Consider the following 18,270-nt stretch of genomic DNA (forward strand, 5'->3'; position numbering starts at 1 on the left):
GGATATATTCTATGGGAATTCATCCTTACTGTGTATTGCTCAAAGATCTAAACATTTGTTTGGGGCTATAGCTTAATGTTTGGCTCTGTCTGTCATATTGGGAGCTTAGTTTGTCCAGTTGTTACTGGAGTGTGTAGTTTCATCCTTTCCTAACACTGATTTTTGTAATCTCCTTTAATATGTTATCCTATTTGGATAACATGTGTATTATTAGCACGCGGATTATATATTTTCATTAATTAGGAAAGATATTAAAAGAAGAGCCCTTTGGGACTGTTTGATCTGCCCACTTCTACACTTAGCTTCTCGAGAATTCTATTCCATCATTTCCTACCTGTCATTTTTGTATCTGCTCCATCCAGAAGTCTCTTACGTTCGGTTTAGAAATCACATTAGCAGTATAGGGGTGTCAGCTGTGCACCAGCTTAGAAAGGCACAGTCTGTGGGAGGTAGGATGATGCTGTACTGCCGTAGACATGTGCAGAGGGTGCTGTAGGAGCCCAGAGGGGGAGCACCTCATGTAGACCTGTAGGGGAGTGAAGGTGTGGAGAGGTGGTCAGGGAAGGCTCCAGGGAGGAGCGATTCTTGAGAAGAGACCTAAGATATACATGGAGATTAGCAGGCAAAGGGGACAGAGGGCTTTCTGTCAGAGGAGAGTTAAGAACAAAGGTAAAGGGTTGTGTGCTCTGAGCGTGGGGGTGGGTGAGATTGCTTGGAGTCAGGGAATATAGAGTGATGACTCCTGAGCACTCAGGTGGATCAGGGCTCAGCTCAGTGGCCTTGAAGGCCATGGTGTTAAATGCCCAGACTTTATCCTGCAAAGCAGCCTTTACATCAACACTTTGCCTACTTGTTTTGATTTCTGCCCAAGATTCCTGTAGTGTTGTGGTTAAAGGCATGGCCTTCGGAGTCAGGCTGCCTGGTTTGAGTTCTGGCTCTGCCGCTTAATTGCTGTGTGACTTTGAGAAACTGCTCCATGTCCTCCTCACTAATGCATAGATGATAGAAGTAGCTTCTTCATTAAAATTCTTACAGAGATTAAATGACCTCATATTCTATGATGCATAGAATGGCAGCTGGCACTTGGTGTGTGTTTGTTAAACTAAAATGCACTGCCACGGCTGGATAGACAATCACGTTCTGAGAAGTCGGCTACGCCCCCAAATTAGTTAGCACCTCGCCAAATGCCAAACTGTCTTCTCAAAATCAGGTTATTATTTTAAAATTTTTAAAAATGCGTTAAATTTATTAGGGTAGCATTGGTTAATAACATACAAGTTTCAGGTGTAAAATTCAATAATACATCGTCTGCATACTGTTGATTGTGTGCTCACCAATTAATTTCATTTGTTGTAGGGTCTCCCTTTGTGTTTATTGTTCTTTCGTAAAGCTATTGAAGAAATGGAGTGGCTTTGTTCACTCACTCTTTTTCCCTTCTGAACTGAAGGAATATGGATTTTCTTAGAAATGGTGAGCATTAGGCTTCAGGGTGCAGCGGCTATTAGAAGTGAAGGCAGCTGGAAGCTGCTGGTGATGGAGCTAAGTCTTTCCATCTGCTAACAGGGAGGGTGGAGAAGAGTTGTCAAGTGTTTGCTTCCTAAGGTTCCTGAGCCAGGGATTGAATGTAGCCTAACACAAAGACTTTACTTTCTGATGCTTAGATCCTGGAAATAATGGTCCTCAGCCTTGATTGCTCCACAGCATATTATCACATCCAAAGATTTTGAAATGAATTCATCTTACTGTTATTTGAAGGTATCTACCCTGTAAACAATTGACTTGGCTTTTATAGCCCCTAGTTAGTTGGAAAATATTCCACAAATGCTAGCTTCCAGGGCCCTCAAGGAGTTGCCAGTCTTTTTCCATTCGAATATTCTGGAATCTTGATACCATCCATCTTTGACAACTTACCCATTTAAGATTTTCCTGAAGCTGCCTTTTGTTACTAGCTGATTGTATAGACTAGAACGCCAATGGCACTTAAAACATTTGTTTTTATTTTTGTTTTAGAAGATTAATTTTCAAAAACTATGTCAATTAGGTTTATTTTGGCTAGTAAATTGTTTAAAAATACTCCCTTTTTCATAAACAGAATATTGGACAGCCTAGTGAATCACATGTTTTGTTATCAACATAGACATATTTGATATGATCCAATATGAAACTAAACAGAGAAGGCCTTCAGTCGCTTCGTTAAATTTCTTACAAAAGTATTACTCTTGAATTTTTTATTTCTCTGTTTTCTGAGTTTCCTTTCCTTTTTGATGGGTCTGTTCTGTAATTAGTGAAGGTACATGTCTGTCTTTAGGTAATGGCCTAATCTCTGCAGCCATATGTGCAAAAGCAGTATAATTACAATGTAGTATTAATTGGACCATGGGACTGTTTTAGTTTTAATTATTTGAAATCATCTTATCTTTTCATTCCTTAAAGCATGTTAATGGGCGAATCCTTGGGTATCATGTTTATGCTGTTTCTATGGAGTTAAACATGTGCACATTTACATAAACTTGGTAAAATATTTTGCGTCTTTTAATGTTATGGATAGATTTTTTCTCTGTCTTAAACATTATTTTAGGCTTGAGGAAATCAAATATTATAAAGAATTGATTCTTTACATCTTGCTTAATTTATAGAACACAGATTGAATTATATATCTCTTTGGCTGAGGAGGTATCACTCTGGGTTGACATGATGGATTTGTTAGAAATTTTCAGATTTGCTTCTTAATAAACAAGGGCTTTCCATACCTTTGTATACATTCTGTTTAAATAATTTGGTAGGCAATTTAGTGATGGGAGTACCCATTTTTAATAAATACAGGTACTTGGCAGACTGTATGTAGAAACTGGCATTTATCTGTGTTCAGATTTTAACTTTTCTCTCCCTATTTTTTCAGTTGTTTTTATTTCAGTTGCTGCGAGGGCTGTCTTACATCCACCAGCGTTATATTTTGCACAGAGACCTGAAACCACAGAACCTTCTGATCAGTGACACGGGGGAGTTAAAGCTGGCAGATTTCGGTAGGAAAGCAGTTAATTACCAGTCTATTTTGTCACACTGTGCGAATGCCCGGCAGATGGTAGCACTGCATTTGTTTAGGCGCACTTCTTCTAGCATTATAGATCATGGTAAAATTTTTTTCAGGAATGAAGGAATTTTTTTTTTTTTTTAATCATCAACATCATGCTTGGTGGATTTTTAAAAATTTCAGACTGCTTGTTAGAGTCTTAAGTCATCATACACATAAATTACATCTCATATATTTCCAAAGGAAAAGTCAGTAACATTGTGAACATAAAATATATTGAAAGAAATCTCTTTTCCCCCCCTTTTTATTATGAAAATATCAACCACATTTAAAAGTAGAAAGTTAGTATAATGAACTTCCATTGCTCATTACCCAGCTACAATAATTCTCTATATACTGTCACACTTGAAGGAACCTGAATTCATGCCCCTGGACTTTTTCAGGGCATCACAAAATATATTCAATAGTATGTGGTGCCCTAAGGTTTTAATAATTTCAAAATCTAGGGGCAGTGTTAACCTTTTCAGAGGTGACTGTTGCTTTAAGAATTCTCAATAATTTTATAAAAGTTGACACTGATGCTGACTGGAAAGCTGAGGTCCTGGTCTGGACCCATACGATGCCATCTCTTCCTTTAACGTGTTCAGGTTGGCATCTTCCGGCCCAGAAGCTTTCTTGCAAACACTCTCTGAGGCACCCGGAGAGGAGCAAAGTGCTTGCCCGTCCTTGCCCGCCCCCCGCCCCTCCCGCACCAAGCCTGCCTGCCGGCCTTGCCTGGCTCTGCCGCACCCAGAGCGTGCTGAGCTGACTCCTAGCGCCCGGGAGTGCTGATGTGTTGACATTGCATTGCCTCAATTATTTTTGAATACATATTCTGATTAGAAATTTGTTCCATTAGGAGTGGAATGGAAATATTACCCTTGGGACATAAAGACGCCTGAGGTTGAGATATGGGCTTTTGCTGAAATATGATTATATTTTCTCACTCTACCCCCACCCCTCCCGATAAATTAAAAAAAAAGCAGGCAATGTTTATTTCTTATTCCCACGTTAGTAGACTGTTCAGTATCTTTGGAATGAATCTACCCTGTTGGGTGTTATATAGTCTTTTCCTCAAAATTTGAAATACAACAAAAGTGAACATTTGTATTTTGCAAAACTTTGTCATTTGTACTCCTGTAGTTTGGTAAAAATGATGAGTGTGTGTGTGTGTGTGTGTGTGTGTGTGTGTGTTTATTGCTGATTTTAGCATCAGAACAATACTAGGTCTTTCTATTACAGGGTAGAAAATAATGGGAGAGTAGGTGGTAGGAGAGAAGATTTGCAGTTCCTCACATTCAAGGTTATTGAATTTTCTGTGAACATATTTGTAGTTTATCAGTAAATTAATAAGGATTTATAGTCATTTTTTTTCCGGTGTGTTAATATACTATAAAGTATATGTTGTAATAAATTGTTGTATTAAACATTAAATTTTATTGAGCATGGTTTTCTTAAATATTTTTAAAATACATTTTTGCAATGTTGGTTTTGTCTGTATAACCAAAGGTATAATAGAATTGTATATAGAAGTTTACTAGGGGTTGTTTTTTAATTTCATGATGACTTTTACTATAGAAGTTAAGTTTATTTAAAAGATTCTCATGGAACTTTAAAACAGATATTTTATAATATCAGATTCAGAAGTAAATTGAAATGTAATTTTAAGCAACTTAGAAAGTTTTAAGAAAATTTAGGAAGTATAAACAACTCAGGTAAATATTAACATTTTTGTTGTATATTTTCTGAGTACCTTTCTTCTCCTCTCTTTTCTTGCTTCTTCCACCTATTATAAATCCTCAAAAACCAAACATACTGTTTTTCAAGTCATTTTTAAATAAGAATATGTTATGAACATTTTCTTATCACATATGAAGAATTTATTTGTAACAGCTTAGAGTTTATCCTTAATGGCCAAAGCTCAGCCTCATTATTCCGTCCCTTATCAGCTAAAATTCTAGTTCTTTCTAATGATTCCCTATGACGCAGTCCTGTATGGAACACGCTTGCAGAGAAAGCTGTATATTAAAGCCTATAATTCTTCAGATGAGACTGCTCCGCAGAGAGGCTGTGCCGTGCCCCTCCCTCAGTGTCAGGGACCGAACCTTCTCGCTGGGCAGGCACCCTTGGTGTGCATCCTGTGCCTGAAGTGTAATGAGCGAGATCCATTCACCAACTGACAATTTCCCCCAATTAATTGTGCATTATTTTTGTCTTTTAATTTAAGACATGCAATTAACTGTGATTTACTGCACTTGGGCACGTGTTTGTGTCTGAGATGAAGGAAACAGGGTGTAAACTGCGGAGAAACTAGACAGTCAAAATGGGGTGATGCCAGGCAGTGGAACAATGAGAAACTAGGTCTTCATTCAGAGTTTGATGTATGAAGAGCTTTAGAAACAGTTTCTTTGTGCTACCTCCTTGTATGTGAAAAATACCACAAAATTTTAATCAAAGGAGACAAATGAAATCTGTATGATTATTGCTCCCAAATTGTGAATGCTACTACCTTTATTAGAAAAATGTATTGGGGAAAATGAGAGAAACGCACCGGACTTGATTGAGTGTATTCTATGTGCCAGACACTTAGATATTTTTGTTTCAGTGTCTCTTCAACCTAGTCAGGTATAGTAACCTATATTTTTGAGAGAGGCATGAGATTGAGAGAGGGTTAGGATGGTGCCTGGGCTTGATCATATAGGTCAGTGGTTGCAAAGCTGGAATTCAGGTGCTTTATCCCCTATTTTTCACTCTTAGGTGGCGCAGGGTCTTTGTATTTATACACACAGATATGGTACCATACAGAACTGCCTAATTCCTAGTAAATTATCGATCCTTATGCATATATATTCAATTTTCTACATAAAACAAATATGACACCCACACTATAAATAAATTACACTAATACCAAAAAAAAAAAAATGCATCACTTAATTGAAAGAACATTTTATCATTTGACTAATTCAATAATAGTAAGTGAATTTAACTTGAGTACTTGGAGATTTTACCTGCTGGCCAAGGTAAACCACATGATAATGCGTTTCCTGACCCATTCAGGTTTAAACAAAGGGCAGTTCTGAATTCCAGGTGGTCAAAATGCTGTAACTATTTTCTTTTTCTTGTGAGCAAAGTTATATTTGAGCAGTTACCTGAGGCTTATTTTCTATATGCAGTTTGAAGAAGGAAATTACCCATGATTTAGAGTCACCGTGGCTTTCCTAATGCAGAGGTTGGTCCTGCCTGTGTATAATACAATAATAACATGAGGCAGAGGCATTCAGGCTGGTTTCTGAAGAGGTGTTCATCTTTACATTATCTTTGAGAAAGAACGTTTCAGGTCTCTTATCCAGCCTGTGTCTTCACCCTTTGCTCCTCCTTACCTACTGTGGTATAGTCAACCCCAAACTCGTTCCCGTATCAGAGCCTCTTACTTAGCCTTGCCCTTTGCCTGGAGGACTCTTCCTCCTGCTTCTCACTGTGGCTGCCACTTTCTCATCATACAGATCAGAGATCACGCGTCACCTGTTCAAAGAGGCCACCTTTCCAGAAGTCAGACCTTTCCCATCACTGTCATCCAGTTTAACTTCTTCATTAGCACTTCCAGTGCATTGAAATTGTTTTGTTCACTTGTTTGTCTGTTTGTTTTTTTATTCTGCTACTTGTAAGTTTCTTGAGGACAGGTACTTGGCCTTTTTTGCTCACTGTTGTCTGTGTTATGTCTAGAAGCATGCTTAGCACATAGTAGGTGCTCAGTAAATATTGGTTGAATGAACAAAAAAATATGCATGACTACAATGAATAATTGTGTAAAGACCAAGACCCACCTGAATTTACTAGTTTCTGCTTGATTTATTTTGGCAAAACAGTTTGCAAATTAATTTTCTCTTCATCACTGCTGTCCTGGCTGGGCACAGTCATGAGTGTAAGTGAAATTTGATGACTTTAGATAGTGTTGGAGCCTCAGGATTGCTTTGAGGCTCTGATATATAGGCTCTACATATCTGTTTGATATTTACTATATTTGTAACCTCAGGCTGCAGAAATAAGTGTCACTGAGTGAATGTAAAGATGCACAAAAGATGTATAAGATCTGAAGATCCTACTGTGCAGACATTTAATGATTTTCTAATTGTACTGTTGTTGAGAACAAAGTGTGTTGAGCATTGAATTAGGAGACCTGGCTCTGTCTATAACTAGCTTGTGACATTCAAGAAGTCATTTATCCCCCCTAAGCCTTAGGGTCCTCAACTGAAAAATAAGAGTATTGAACTGACACTTTCTAAGATCCTTTTCAGTGCTGGTTTTTTATGTTGTACGTTTCTGAAATTATTAACTTATTTTCTAATAACCAGACATTCACTGGTGGATAAAAATCTGTCCATTGAATCTGGAATCAATGCTATACCACCTCTCCTTAGAATCTAATTTTTTATTCTAGCTTCTAGAAATTCAAATAGATGAGAGCCACGCTTTTTGTGATATACATTGAGATCACATTAAAAGAAAGTTATTGAAGTATGACAAGTAAATGCATAAATAAATTTGCCTAGAAAGTAATGTTCATTTGCAGTATGAAACATGAAAACATAAAGGTATTTTTTCAGGTAAATGAGATTAAAACAAAATAGATGAGTCTGTATAGTTAAAGCTTCCTGCAATTCTTGCAAGATGATGGTGTCATGCACATTTCCCAGCCATTCCTCTGCTGTTTTTAAGGGTCATGGCCTTGCTATATGGAAAGACAGCTGGGTTAAATTTGCCCCTGTAAAAAAGAGAGTGACAACTCTGTAATATAAGCACTTAAGGTCTTGGCTTATTTTGCTGGCTTTTCCTAATGTAGGAACCGAGTTAAATAGCTCAGTGGTTTTAATCAAGTAAAATTACACAGCTCTTTCCCACCAGAGGTCTAAAATATTATCGTCCTAATGTTAGTAGTTTTCTCCTTCTGGCTGTTCCTTGCCTTAATTTGAGAAAGGAAATGATTGTAGATCACATTTTAGATTAATTTGCAGAGTACATCAGAGATGTAACTCTGCAGAGACGACATTTATTTGTAACATGCCTCCCAGAATTCACATAGGAAAGAGTAGAAAACAAGGAAATCGGGTGCCTTCAGATGCAGAAAAGAGTCTGTCAGTTTGATAAATATTTACAGTCTCTGAATTAAAGCCTGTTAGTCCCCAAAGTATAGACCTTTAACTTTTATTATCATTAGCATATAAAATTCACCATTGAAGCTCTAGTTATAAATTCAGGGTTAGATATAACAGTCCATTCATATGGCCTGTAGGAGTCAATTTTTTCTGTACCTTTGTTTTAGAATATATTTTCTATTAGCAAAAATATCTTTATTACCCAGTGAGGTATTACTCTACTTTTAAAAAGGTCCTTTGAACAGTTTAGTGCATAAGCAGTTTTAATGCAAAGTTTTGGGAAGATGCTTTTATATAATTCTGAAAGGTGGAGAGTATTTTTAGAATAACTGATGCTACAATATGAACCAAAGAAAGCAATCCTCTACCCCCAATTTTTTAAGACTTCATTAAACTCCAAATCAAAATGTATATATCTTAAAATCTATCAGATTATCAAGATTACACATTAGAAATAATTTTGATTGACATGTGAACTAGATAAAGCTATTTCCCCCAACCCATTATTTTAGCAACGTGGTAACCCTTCTGAAAAGGAAATTTTCTTCTCTCTGACCATGAAGTCATCACTTAGCTTCATTACTTAAATCTTGTTTAATATTCCACTCCTCCCTCAAAAGGTTGCTGGCTTTCAGAAGGGATGATGACATTCAATTCTGTTGTTTTGTGTTATCACAGTGTAACTTCTCCCAGGTATGGTGACATGCTACATATATGAAGTTTTTTCTCCTTTTAAGTAGACTTCATTTTTAGGTTCATAGTAAAATTGAGCAGAAACTGCAGAGAATTCCCATATGCCCCCTGCACTCACACATGGGTAGCCTTCCCCTGTTATCACCATCTCCCACCAGAGTGGTGAATTTGTTATAATTGATGAACCTACATTGATATGTCAGTATCACCCAAAGTCCCTACTTTACATGAGGGTTTACTCTTGGTGTTTCACATTCTGTGGGTTTTGATAAGTTATGATGACATGGAATTTATTTGGCACTATAGTATCATACAGAAGGGCTTTGCTGCTCTAAAAAATTCAGTCTGTATGGATTTTTTTAAAGCTGTAAATGGGAACAAGAAGGAAATACAGTATATGAATTGCAACTAATATACATATTCTACGCTTTGAGAAGTGTCTGTTCAGTCACCATTAAACAGATTGAAGCAGTGCGGATAGGGGTTGATTGCTAAGAATGGCAGCTTCAAACTCCATGGAAATGAGGACATTCAAAACAGTGTTCATTCATTTTTAGCCATATCATGCATGTGAGGTAAGGAAACATTTTAAATGCAGAACAGACTGCTACAAATAGGGCTAATTATCATCTCCCCACTGTCCATGGAAACCTTTTGGGCAAAGGGATTTCAGTATGAAAACATATTTTTTTCTTATACAATAAGGGGGCAGGGAGCAAAATTGTTGTTAGTAAATCAGAGAAGTGATGCAGGATATGAATTGAAATATACCAATATATCCTCTTAAAAAATCTCTGTAGGCGATGACTGGAACCCTCAGTGCTGGCAGTGATGACCAGATAGGGAAAAATATAGGTGACGTTAGCAAGAATAGCACTGAAATGAACCTTAGGGTTATGTAACAGGTGCTACTCAAGACAACAGTGATTACACTTGAACATGAGTTTTGTTAACCTGCAGGTAAGTGTAAAAGGCTGCTTGGAGTTTAACAATTCACTAATGTCCTTTATTTATGGATCTTCCTTCATCTCCTGCTCTTCACCTTCCAAGAAGCCACATTGTAAAATGCAGCCAAAACCAGACTCCTCTGATCCATCTGTCAATATGCCTGATTTATACTAGAATCTTGGAGACAGTGAGTCATTGTAGTCTAAAGCACATGTTCTCTAAAATTTTTACTGGAAGCAAGAAAAACTGACCAGCGACTATGGGAAATCTGAGATATGCTGTAAATTCTGAAAGTTAGATGTACTGGAAAAATTTATGAATTTTATTTTATTTTTTCTCTCGATACTGTCAGTTTAATATTAGTTTGCTTTTTTGTTTTATTCTCTGGTTTTTTGTTAATCCTCACCTGAGGATAATTTTTCCCATTGTTTTGTTTGGTTTTTTTAGAGAGAGTGGCGGGGATGTGGGGGAGACAGAAAGGAGTGGGGAGAAAGAAAGAGAGAGAGAAAGGAAAGAAGGGAAGGGAAGGGAGGGGGAGGGAGGGAGGGAGGGGAAGGAAGGAAGGAAGGAAGGAAGGAAGGAAGGAAGGAAGGAAGGAAGGAAGGAAGGAAGGAAGGAAGGAAGAAAGAAAGAAAGGAAAGAAAGGAAGAGAAGGAAGGAAGGAAGGAAGGAAGGAAGGAAGGAAGGAAGGAAGGAAGGAAGGAAGGAAGGAAGGAAGGAAGGAGGGAAGGGAGGGAGGGAGGGAGGAAGGAAGGGAAGAAAGGAAGGGAAGGAAGGAAAGAAAGAGAAAGAAGAAAGAAAGAAAGAAAGAAAGAAAGAAAGAAAGAAAGAAAGAAAGAAAGAAAGAAAGAAAGAAAGAAAGAAAGAAAGAAGGAAAGAAAGAAGGAAAGAAAGAAGGAAAGAAAGAAGAAAGAAAGAAAAAGAAAGAAGAAAGAAAGAAAAGAAAGAAAGAAAGAAAGAAAGAAAGAAGGAAAGAAAGAAGAAAGAAAGAAAAAGAAAGAAGAAAGAAAGAAAAGAAAGAAAGAAGAAACATTAGTGTGAGAGAGAAACATCAATTGGTTGCCTCCCGCACATGCTGGGATTAAACCCGCAACCCAGGTACACGCCCTTGACGGGAATCAAACCCGCAACCCTTTGGTGCACGGGCCGACACTCCAACCACTTAGCCACACCAGCCAGGGCGTTCTCTACATTTTTTTAAATGCCGTATATGTTGGTTTACTTTTGAAGTAGTGCATATTTATAGTAGTATTTAAAATTTTTCTTCTCTCTTTGAATTTTTTTTTCTCTCTGTTGTAATAAACATAGGAAGCTAGGACTTTTCTCTTTTCATTATCATGAATGGGAAATAAAAAAATGAAAACAGAGAACATGATCTTTGCTGCTTTAGGTATTTTAGATGCATGTCTGAAAAACAATCTATGTTTATTTTATCACATACGATAAAAATAACCTTGGTGTGCATAATCCAGCTTACAAATCTAAAGGAATATAACTTTTTTCAAAAATTCAAACTTTAAAAATAGGACATCTCCCTATAAAATATCTGCCAAGTTATTTGACATTCCAATTTTTAATTTGGAAAGATACTGATATAAAATGCAGATTGGAGTGTTTACTCCATTTTCGGGGTACAGTTGTTAGCTAAAGAACTCTGTTGTATGAAATGGTGACCAGCTGATAGTAGATGTGAACACTGCTCAGAACCACCTGGAAGTCATAGAATGGGGAGCAAGGGGTGACAGCAGAGGCATGAAGAGAGGCGAAGGTAAGTTGGAAGATTCAGGATCATACGGTTATGATGGTTTCTGAAAAATCAACAGAAAGCTCTCAACCTACTTAAAATAAGTTGTGAGCATCTAATAAAAATCACTAATATTAACATTACAAGAACAATACAAAATAAATATGATATGAAAACATTTGCTCAAAGAATTGGAAGCAGAATGTGATGTTATTGCTGAAGTCATCACCACTTGTTGATAGAATCCTGTCATTGGGAAAGGTGTGTGATTGGGAAAGGTGTGTGTGTGTGTGTGTGTGTGTGTGTGTGTGTGTTCAGAATAAAGGCAGCAACTCTGTGATGGGAAAAATAGAAATAAATCTGTTATAATTTTATAAGAGAAAAGGAAAACTCATATTCACATTCTCAAAATTTGTTATTTTAGATTTTCTCTGGATTTCTTAAATCCTCACCCGAGTACATGCTTCCATTGATTTCTAGAGAGAGAAAGGGGGGGGGAGAGAGGGAAACATCTCTGTGAGAGAGAAACCGATTGGTTGCCTCCCGTACACACCCCCACTGGGCATTGAACCTGAAACCTTTTGGTGAACAGGATGACGCTCCAACCAACTGAGCCACTGGCCAGGGCCGACTTTCTCTGGATTTTGAAGGCACCTTCGAGATTATCTAGTTCCAATGTACTAGATTAAAATTCTTAAAAATGTACATACTTTGGCCCAGAGATGCAAAAATAAGTTAACATTGTGGCCGTTACGTAGTAGGTGATGTGTTCAGTTATTATTACCGACATCTCTAGAGCCCTAGCGTCGTGCCCATTAGACTATTGATACCTTATTTAAATCATGCATAGTCTTAGTTTCCCAAACATGTGAGAAGGTGGAAGTGCTAACCAGATGTCCGCTCAGAGGAAGCGCAGCTGGTCCGATGGCCTGTGTCAGCTAAACAGTGAGATCCTTGTCAGGAAGCTGGGTCCGGAAGACTGGCTATCACTCGGTACTGAACTCTGGAACTAGGTAGAAGTGTGGCTTGAGGAAACTGCAGGAAACAACATAAAGAACAATTCTCCCTGCAGACCTGTCCGAAGCCTGGCTGGAAATATAAGTTGGAATGGAGCCTCAGTAATTCATGAATTAGAAAGAACCACCTCTCTGATTATATTCGTAGGATCAGTTAAAGCATTGAGAAGCCCTCTGGGCAGATGAAGGCTGAATTGGCTTAACAGTGTTCCCCTTAGAATTCAGCAGTGCTGGGCAGTAGCTGAAAAATGCTCTTAATGTCCCCCAGGGGGAGGACTTCTGTTCAAATCTGACCTTTTCCATGGGTTGGAAATAAACAGGACACAACTCCAAGCAGGTGAAGCTGTACCAGAAGGACTTAGTAAAAACATTTAAGTTCGAAAGAGAAAACTTTTTACATGAAAGCAAATACACCCATATGAAAAGACAATAAGGTAAAATATCCCAGAATGGTTGGGGCACATTCTGGAGCCAGATACCTTAGTTTGAATCCTGCTTCTGCTATTTGCAAATCTTGTGTCCTTGAGTGAGTTACTGAAATTCTATGTGCCTTAATTTACTTGTTTGAAAATGAGAATGATCATAGTAATCCTGGGCACCTCAAAAATTGTTTAAAGAATTAAATAATTTCATGCTTATAAATCATTTAAAGACAATGCTCGGCTTATAAACAGACAACATAAATGTCCTATTTATTTTTAACTGAGTAAGTTTAAGTGTTCAAAATGTTATTGATTTTTTAATGTGATTTTCCCCTCTAAAATGTTTAGTGTACTTTTTGGCTTTATTTTTATTTTTTAACCCTTACCCAAGAATATGTTTTACTGATTTTAGAGAAGGGAAAGGGGGAGAGAGAGAGAGAGAGGGAGGGATAGAGAGAGAGAAACATCGATGCATGAGAGGAACACTGATCGTCGCTCCAGTCCTCGTCCCCATTGGGGACTGAACCCGCAGCCTCGGTCTGAGGCCTGACGGGGACCCTTTCGGTGCACGGGACAGTGCTCTATCCACCTGAGCCACACCAGCCACGGCCTCTTTTGCTTTCTTGAAGAGGGATATAATATGGAATATTAATAGTTCACTCAGCACATTTTTACTGAGTGCCTGCTGTATACCGAGACTGCTCGTGGCTGAGTGTGCAGGGTGAACCAAGGTAACCAGGGTGAACCATGGCTCTTGCAGTCCTGCTTCGAGCTTTCCTTGCAGCCTCAGTGTCACCATTTTGAGTACCAGTTATTGTGTTATACAGAGATGCCCCAGGAACTAAGGAACTTTTGAAAGCGATCTGATTTTTAAATCGCCTCGTACATTTTATGGAAATTGTCATTTGTCTATTTTAAAGCATAACTATCAGACAAGGTGAGATTTTAAAAGTAATTACCTACAAATGAATGTTAGAATCTTTCTGTGGTTTGTAGTTCAGACTTAAAAATATCTCTATAACAGAGCCATTCATTTTAGCTTTCCTGGTGAAAGGACTAAGGATAATTAAATAAAAGGGAATTATTCTGGTGATAAGACTCTTTACGATAGATCTGTAGCACCAGTGTCATTCTTTGAGAAGAAAATTATACTTTATGCTAATTTTTAAATGGCAGAGCACTTTGGTAACTAGCCAAGAATCTGCTGGTATTATGCATTTTCTCCTCATAAACAACTGAATGCTTCTGCCAAATGTTTCATTAGGAGAGACCTGTGAGATAAGAAGATTTTGTGAACCACAAGAAAAATCAGTCTTAGTTGAAAATATAATTACACTTTAGTGTACAGGTTAATAAAGAAATGAGTAAACCTTGAACACTATTAGAATGAAAGCTACTTCTGTCTGGTGTCAACACTTGTGGTCTCCTAGGGGCAGATCTTGCTGCAGAAATTATTTTTACCTTGTCAGGTAATGCAGAAATCTAAATGAAAAATGGCATATTGGTTTTTCAGAGTCTTCAGAGATTTGATGTTCTGTGAAACAGTGAAATTAGTTTATGAGAAAACGATGTAGGACCTCTATGACTTGTTTTCTAAGATTTATGTGGCAGTTTTTTGGAAGTAAGATTTGATGTCAGAGTTCATTTGACCAGTCTTTAAAATCTCAAGAGGAAAAATACACAACTAGAAATATGCATACATTAAGGAGTACACATGTAATCTTCAAAGAAAAGGTCTGTGTAGATTGGTAAAATGAATGATTTAAGATCACAATAGATTGTAGGTTTCTTAGCAAATATATGAATTTAGTGCTTTTGTAGCATGCAGCTTTTCTTCCACTAAAAATATCAGTACCCTACATTTTGTCAGCCCTGGCTATGACAGCAAACTCAGTCACTTCTTAAATTTTAAGAAGTGGCTTATTTTACCTTCTTTGTGAGTGACATGTCTGTGATCTACTTTGGATATAGGTATCTTCGCTGTACAGTGTTGAAGCAAAGGATGAGCATTTTGCCTAGTACAAGATGTAGTAGTCATTCTGGACTCCAGTGTCTGAAGCATTTTTCGCTTTGAATATTGAATTCAGCATTTGAAAGCATTCTAGTAGTTGAATCATTCAGACATGTTATCTAAAGCTCTTAACATTAGATTGCTTTTAGGAAATGAAATTGATTCAAATCTGTCATTTCTACTGCTAATCATAATAGCAGCCCTTTATAGTTCATAAAGTGATTTCATAGCTCTTATTTTATTTATCCTTATAACCCTGTGAAGTAGACAGTACAGGTCTCATTACCCCCTTTTAATATGAGAAGATTGATTTCTGCTTGCAATATTAGCTCAACGTGGGCATCAGATTGACCGATATATTAACTTTGGCATTTCTGCTAAGACTGTGTACTTAAAAATAATTCATCTTGAAACCATCTTATAAGATCATAGGACTTCCTTTATATCTTTTAAATAGCAACATGAAGAGCATTCAAGGAGTTCTCATTGTTATGCTGATCAGTGATCTTTTAAATATGAAAATTATAGATAAATACGTTTTGCTGTCCAGTGAGTTATCAGTGGAATAGCTATAAATGAGCTCTTTGATCTGCCTCTGATAAGTAGAGAAGTTTTGATGCAAATTTGAAATTGCCCTTTAGTCACTAAGTGAATGTAAAATAAACATAGCATTTGTACCCACCCGATCTAACGATTATCTAGAAGTTGAAAGCACAAACACTGAAGGCAGTAAAACATGCCAGTATATTCCAACTTGCTCTCTCATTGCCAAAGATAAAATTTCTGGAAATCAGGATTAAAAAACAAAAACAACTCAAAACCTTTTAAAAACGTATGAGGCATCAAACAAGTGCTCATTAAACTATTCTGCACCTCTTCCTTTCTCCAAGCTGCCCCATTCCCACCCGGCCGCTGACAGTCACTGTGGGTGCTGATGTAGATGAGGTGTGTCACTGATGCCTGAGGGAATGAGGGGGCAGGAAAGAATGAGAACTACTGTTTGTCTTCATAGCGGTCAATTGTTTTGTTGAGAAACACAAGCGTGTAATTTTTTTTGCTCAGAAAAAAATATCATACTTGGTATATTTAGAGAGCTAAAAGACCAGAAAAGACTATAAAAACATTGGAAGGGAAGCTTTTCCATCCTTGTATTATTTTTAGGAGCAGCTAATTTCCCCCAGTTAGTTGGTAGGATGACTGTTATCGCCTTTATACACTTATCCTGCTTTCTTTTTACAGAGGTATTCAGAGCCAACTTTTGATGGCTGAGTCTTTTACTGCCTCTGTAAACCTGAAAAGGCATTTCTAAAACAACGGTCCATGGAACATACATTAATAAAATATAATTTTTAAAATGAAAATATTGTCCTTGGTCGGATCAGTTGAGGGTGTGCTGCATGAGTGTGTCTTCCCCACCTTCCCCTGCCCAGTGGAATCCCAGTGTACATTAGCTAATGATTAAAGATTTTTCACCTTGCTGAAGTTGAAATAAAATCTGACATTGTAGCTCTCGGATTTCATTAAGGACAGATGTTTGAGTCTGTAGAACTTAAATTGGGAAACTGTTAGTGTATTAGTTATCTTTTGCTCTGTAATAAATTACTACAAACTAAGCTGTTTAAAACAACACACTTACTATCTCTCTTCCTACGGATTAGGAATCTAAGTGTGGTTTAGCTGAGTGCTTCTGCGTCAGGTTCTGTCACAAGGCTGCAATCATCTGAAGGCTCTGCTGGGAAAGGCTGTATTTCCAAGCTCACATGGTCATTGGCAGTTCCTTGCAGTCTGTTGGACTGAGGGCCTCAGTTCCAAGCAAGATGTTGGCCAGGGACCGCCCTCAGTTTCTTGCCTGTGGATCTCTCCAAAGTGGCTGCCTGCTCCATGAAAGCATGCAAACCAAGAAGGCAATACTGTCTGCAGCCAGATAGTTACAATCTTGTGTAAAACTAAGCGTAGGAATGATATTTCATCACCTTTGTCATATTGTGCTTTTTAGATACAAGTAACAAGTACTTAAGGGGAGGAGAGTCCACAAAAGCATGAATACTAGGAGACAGGGGGTTCAGGGGAACTATTTTAGAGTCTGCCAGCTACTATTCATATGAAAAGTACTACCCAATTATTTCACAGCGATTATACCGTGTGATGTGATTTTTCCATAAAGAAGAACAATTAACTGAGCATGTGAAGCCTGAAGCTAGGATGTAAAGATGTATAAAGGGTATTGATTGGTGCTTGTGTGAGATACTGGGATGAGCACTCTGCTTAAGTATTTTACCTAATAAGACTTCTTTTCCATAAAACCATATAGAAGCTTGAGAAGTTGAGCAAGCAATAGGTCTGGAGTTCTCAGGCAGCTCACTGAGAAAAGAGACAGTTTATGCCACTAATTATAATATTTTCCAACAGGTGACTTCTCTATACAGAATCGGAGGCCAGAAAAGGGTGCCACACTTTATGCTTAGGCGACTTAGAGGGAACCATCTAAAGTGTTTTCAGGGGATGAGTAGGATTTTATGAGGTTTCTGAGGTAAGGACAGGGGCGGGGCCAAGTATACGTAAAGGTAAGGAGTTTTACATAGTGGAGATATCTACAGTACCTCTACTGGTAACCTGACAAAGGACAGAGCCTTTACAGTTTAGCCAGGGCCAGAGATGCTGGTGGACATATGGACATGAAAGCCAGAGAGTAGATTAAATGTCAGTTAGGTGGCCATAGCAGCAGATGGCAACTACTTGGTTATGTTTTTTATTATTTACTTATTCCCGGCTGTCTTCCAAAATGGCCCTGCAGCAGCTGCTGATTGAATGGTCTACTTGCTTTATTCTTATTTAGCCTGCAGGCGTTCTAGGCAGACTCTGCTTCCCCCCCCCAGTTTCCATCTCCAAGTTCCACCTTCAGGCAAGTGTATCTGGAAGGGCACCTGGTGTCAGTGCTGGGAGGCCCCAGGGGCTAAAGGGCTGTGGCACAGAGGGTCTCAGCACTTGCTTCTCCAGCCTCCTATCAGCTAGAACCTGCTGCCAATCAGGCAGGACCTGGGTCATGTCCAGTCTCTGCACAGATAGGCCCTTGGGACTGTGGCTGGGCGCTGAGCTAGGTGCCTGCAACCTAGAGTTTGCTATGCAGAGCCAGTTGACAAATCTGGGGAGGCCAAAGCTGGGCGAATCCTCTGGACTAGAAGAATGACAGCCAAGTCTCACGGCAAAGACTAG

At 38.2% G+C, this 18,270-nt stretch overlaps 1 protein-coding gene across 3 annotated transcripts in view; it reads left to right on the top strand.

Annotated features, from left to right (window-relative positions):
* The window catches only part of CDK14 (cyclin dependent kinase 14), a 496,475-nt gene that overhangs the window by 255,370 nt on the left and 222,835 nt on the right, over positions 1–18,270 (top strand). For all 3 annotated transcript variants that reach the window (XM_081147672.1, XM_081147670.1, XM_081147671.1), the window contains one exon: positions 2,900–3,023. In XM_081147672.1, the coding sequence (XP_081003798.1) occupies positions 2,900–3,023 (124 nt within the window). The remainder of the gene's footprint in view (positions 1–2,899; positions 3,024–18,270) is intronic.

Source organism: Miniopterus schreibersii, assembly GCF_964146895.1.
Source record: "Miniopterus schreibersii genome assembly, chromosome: 9".
Lineage (NCBI taxonomy): Eukaryota > Metazoa > Chordata > Mammalia > Chiroptera > Miniopteridae > Miniopterus > Miniopterus schreibersii.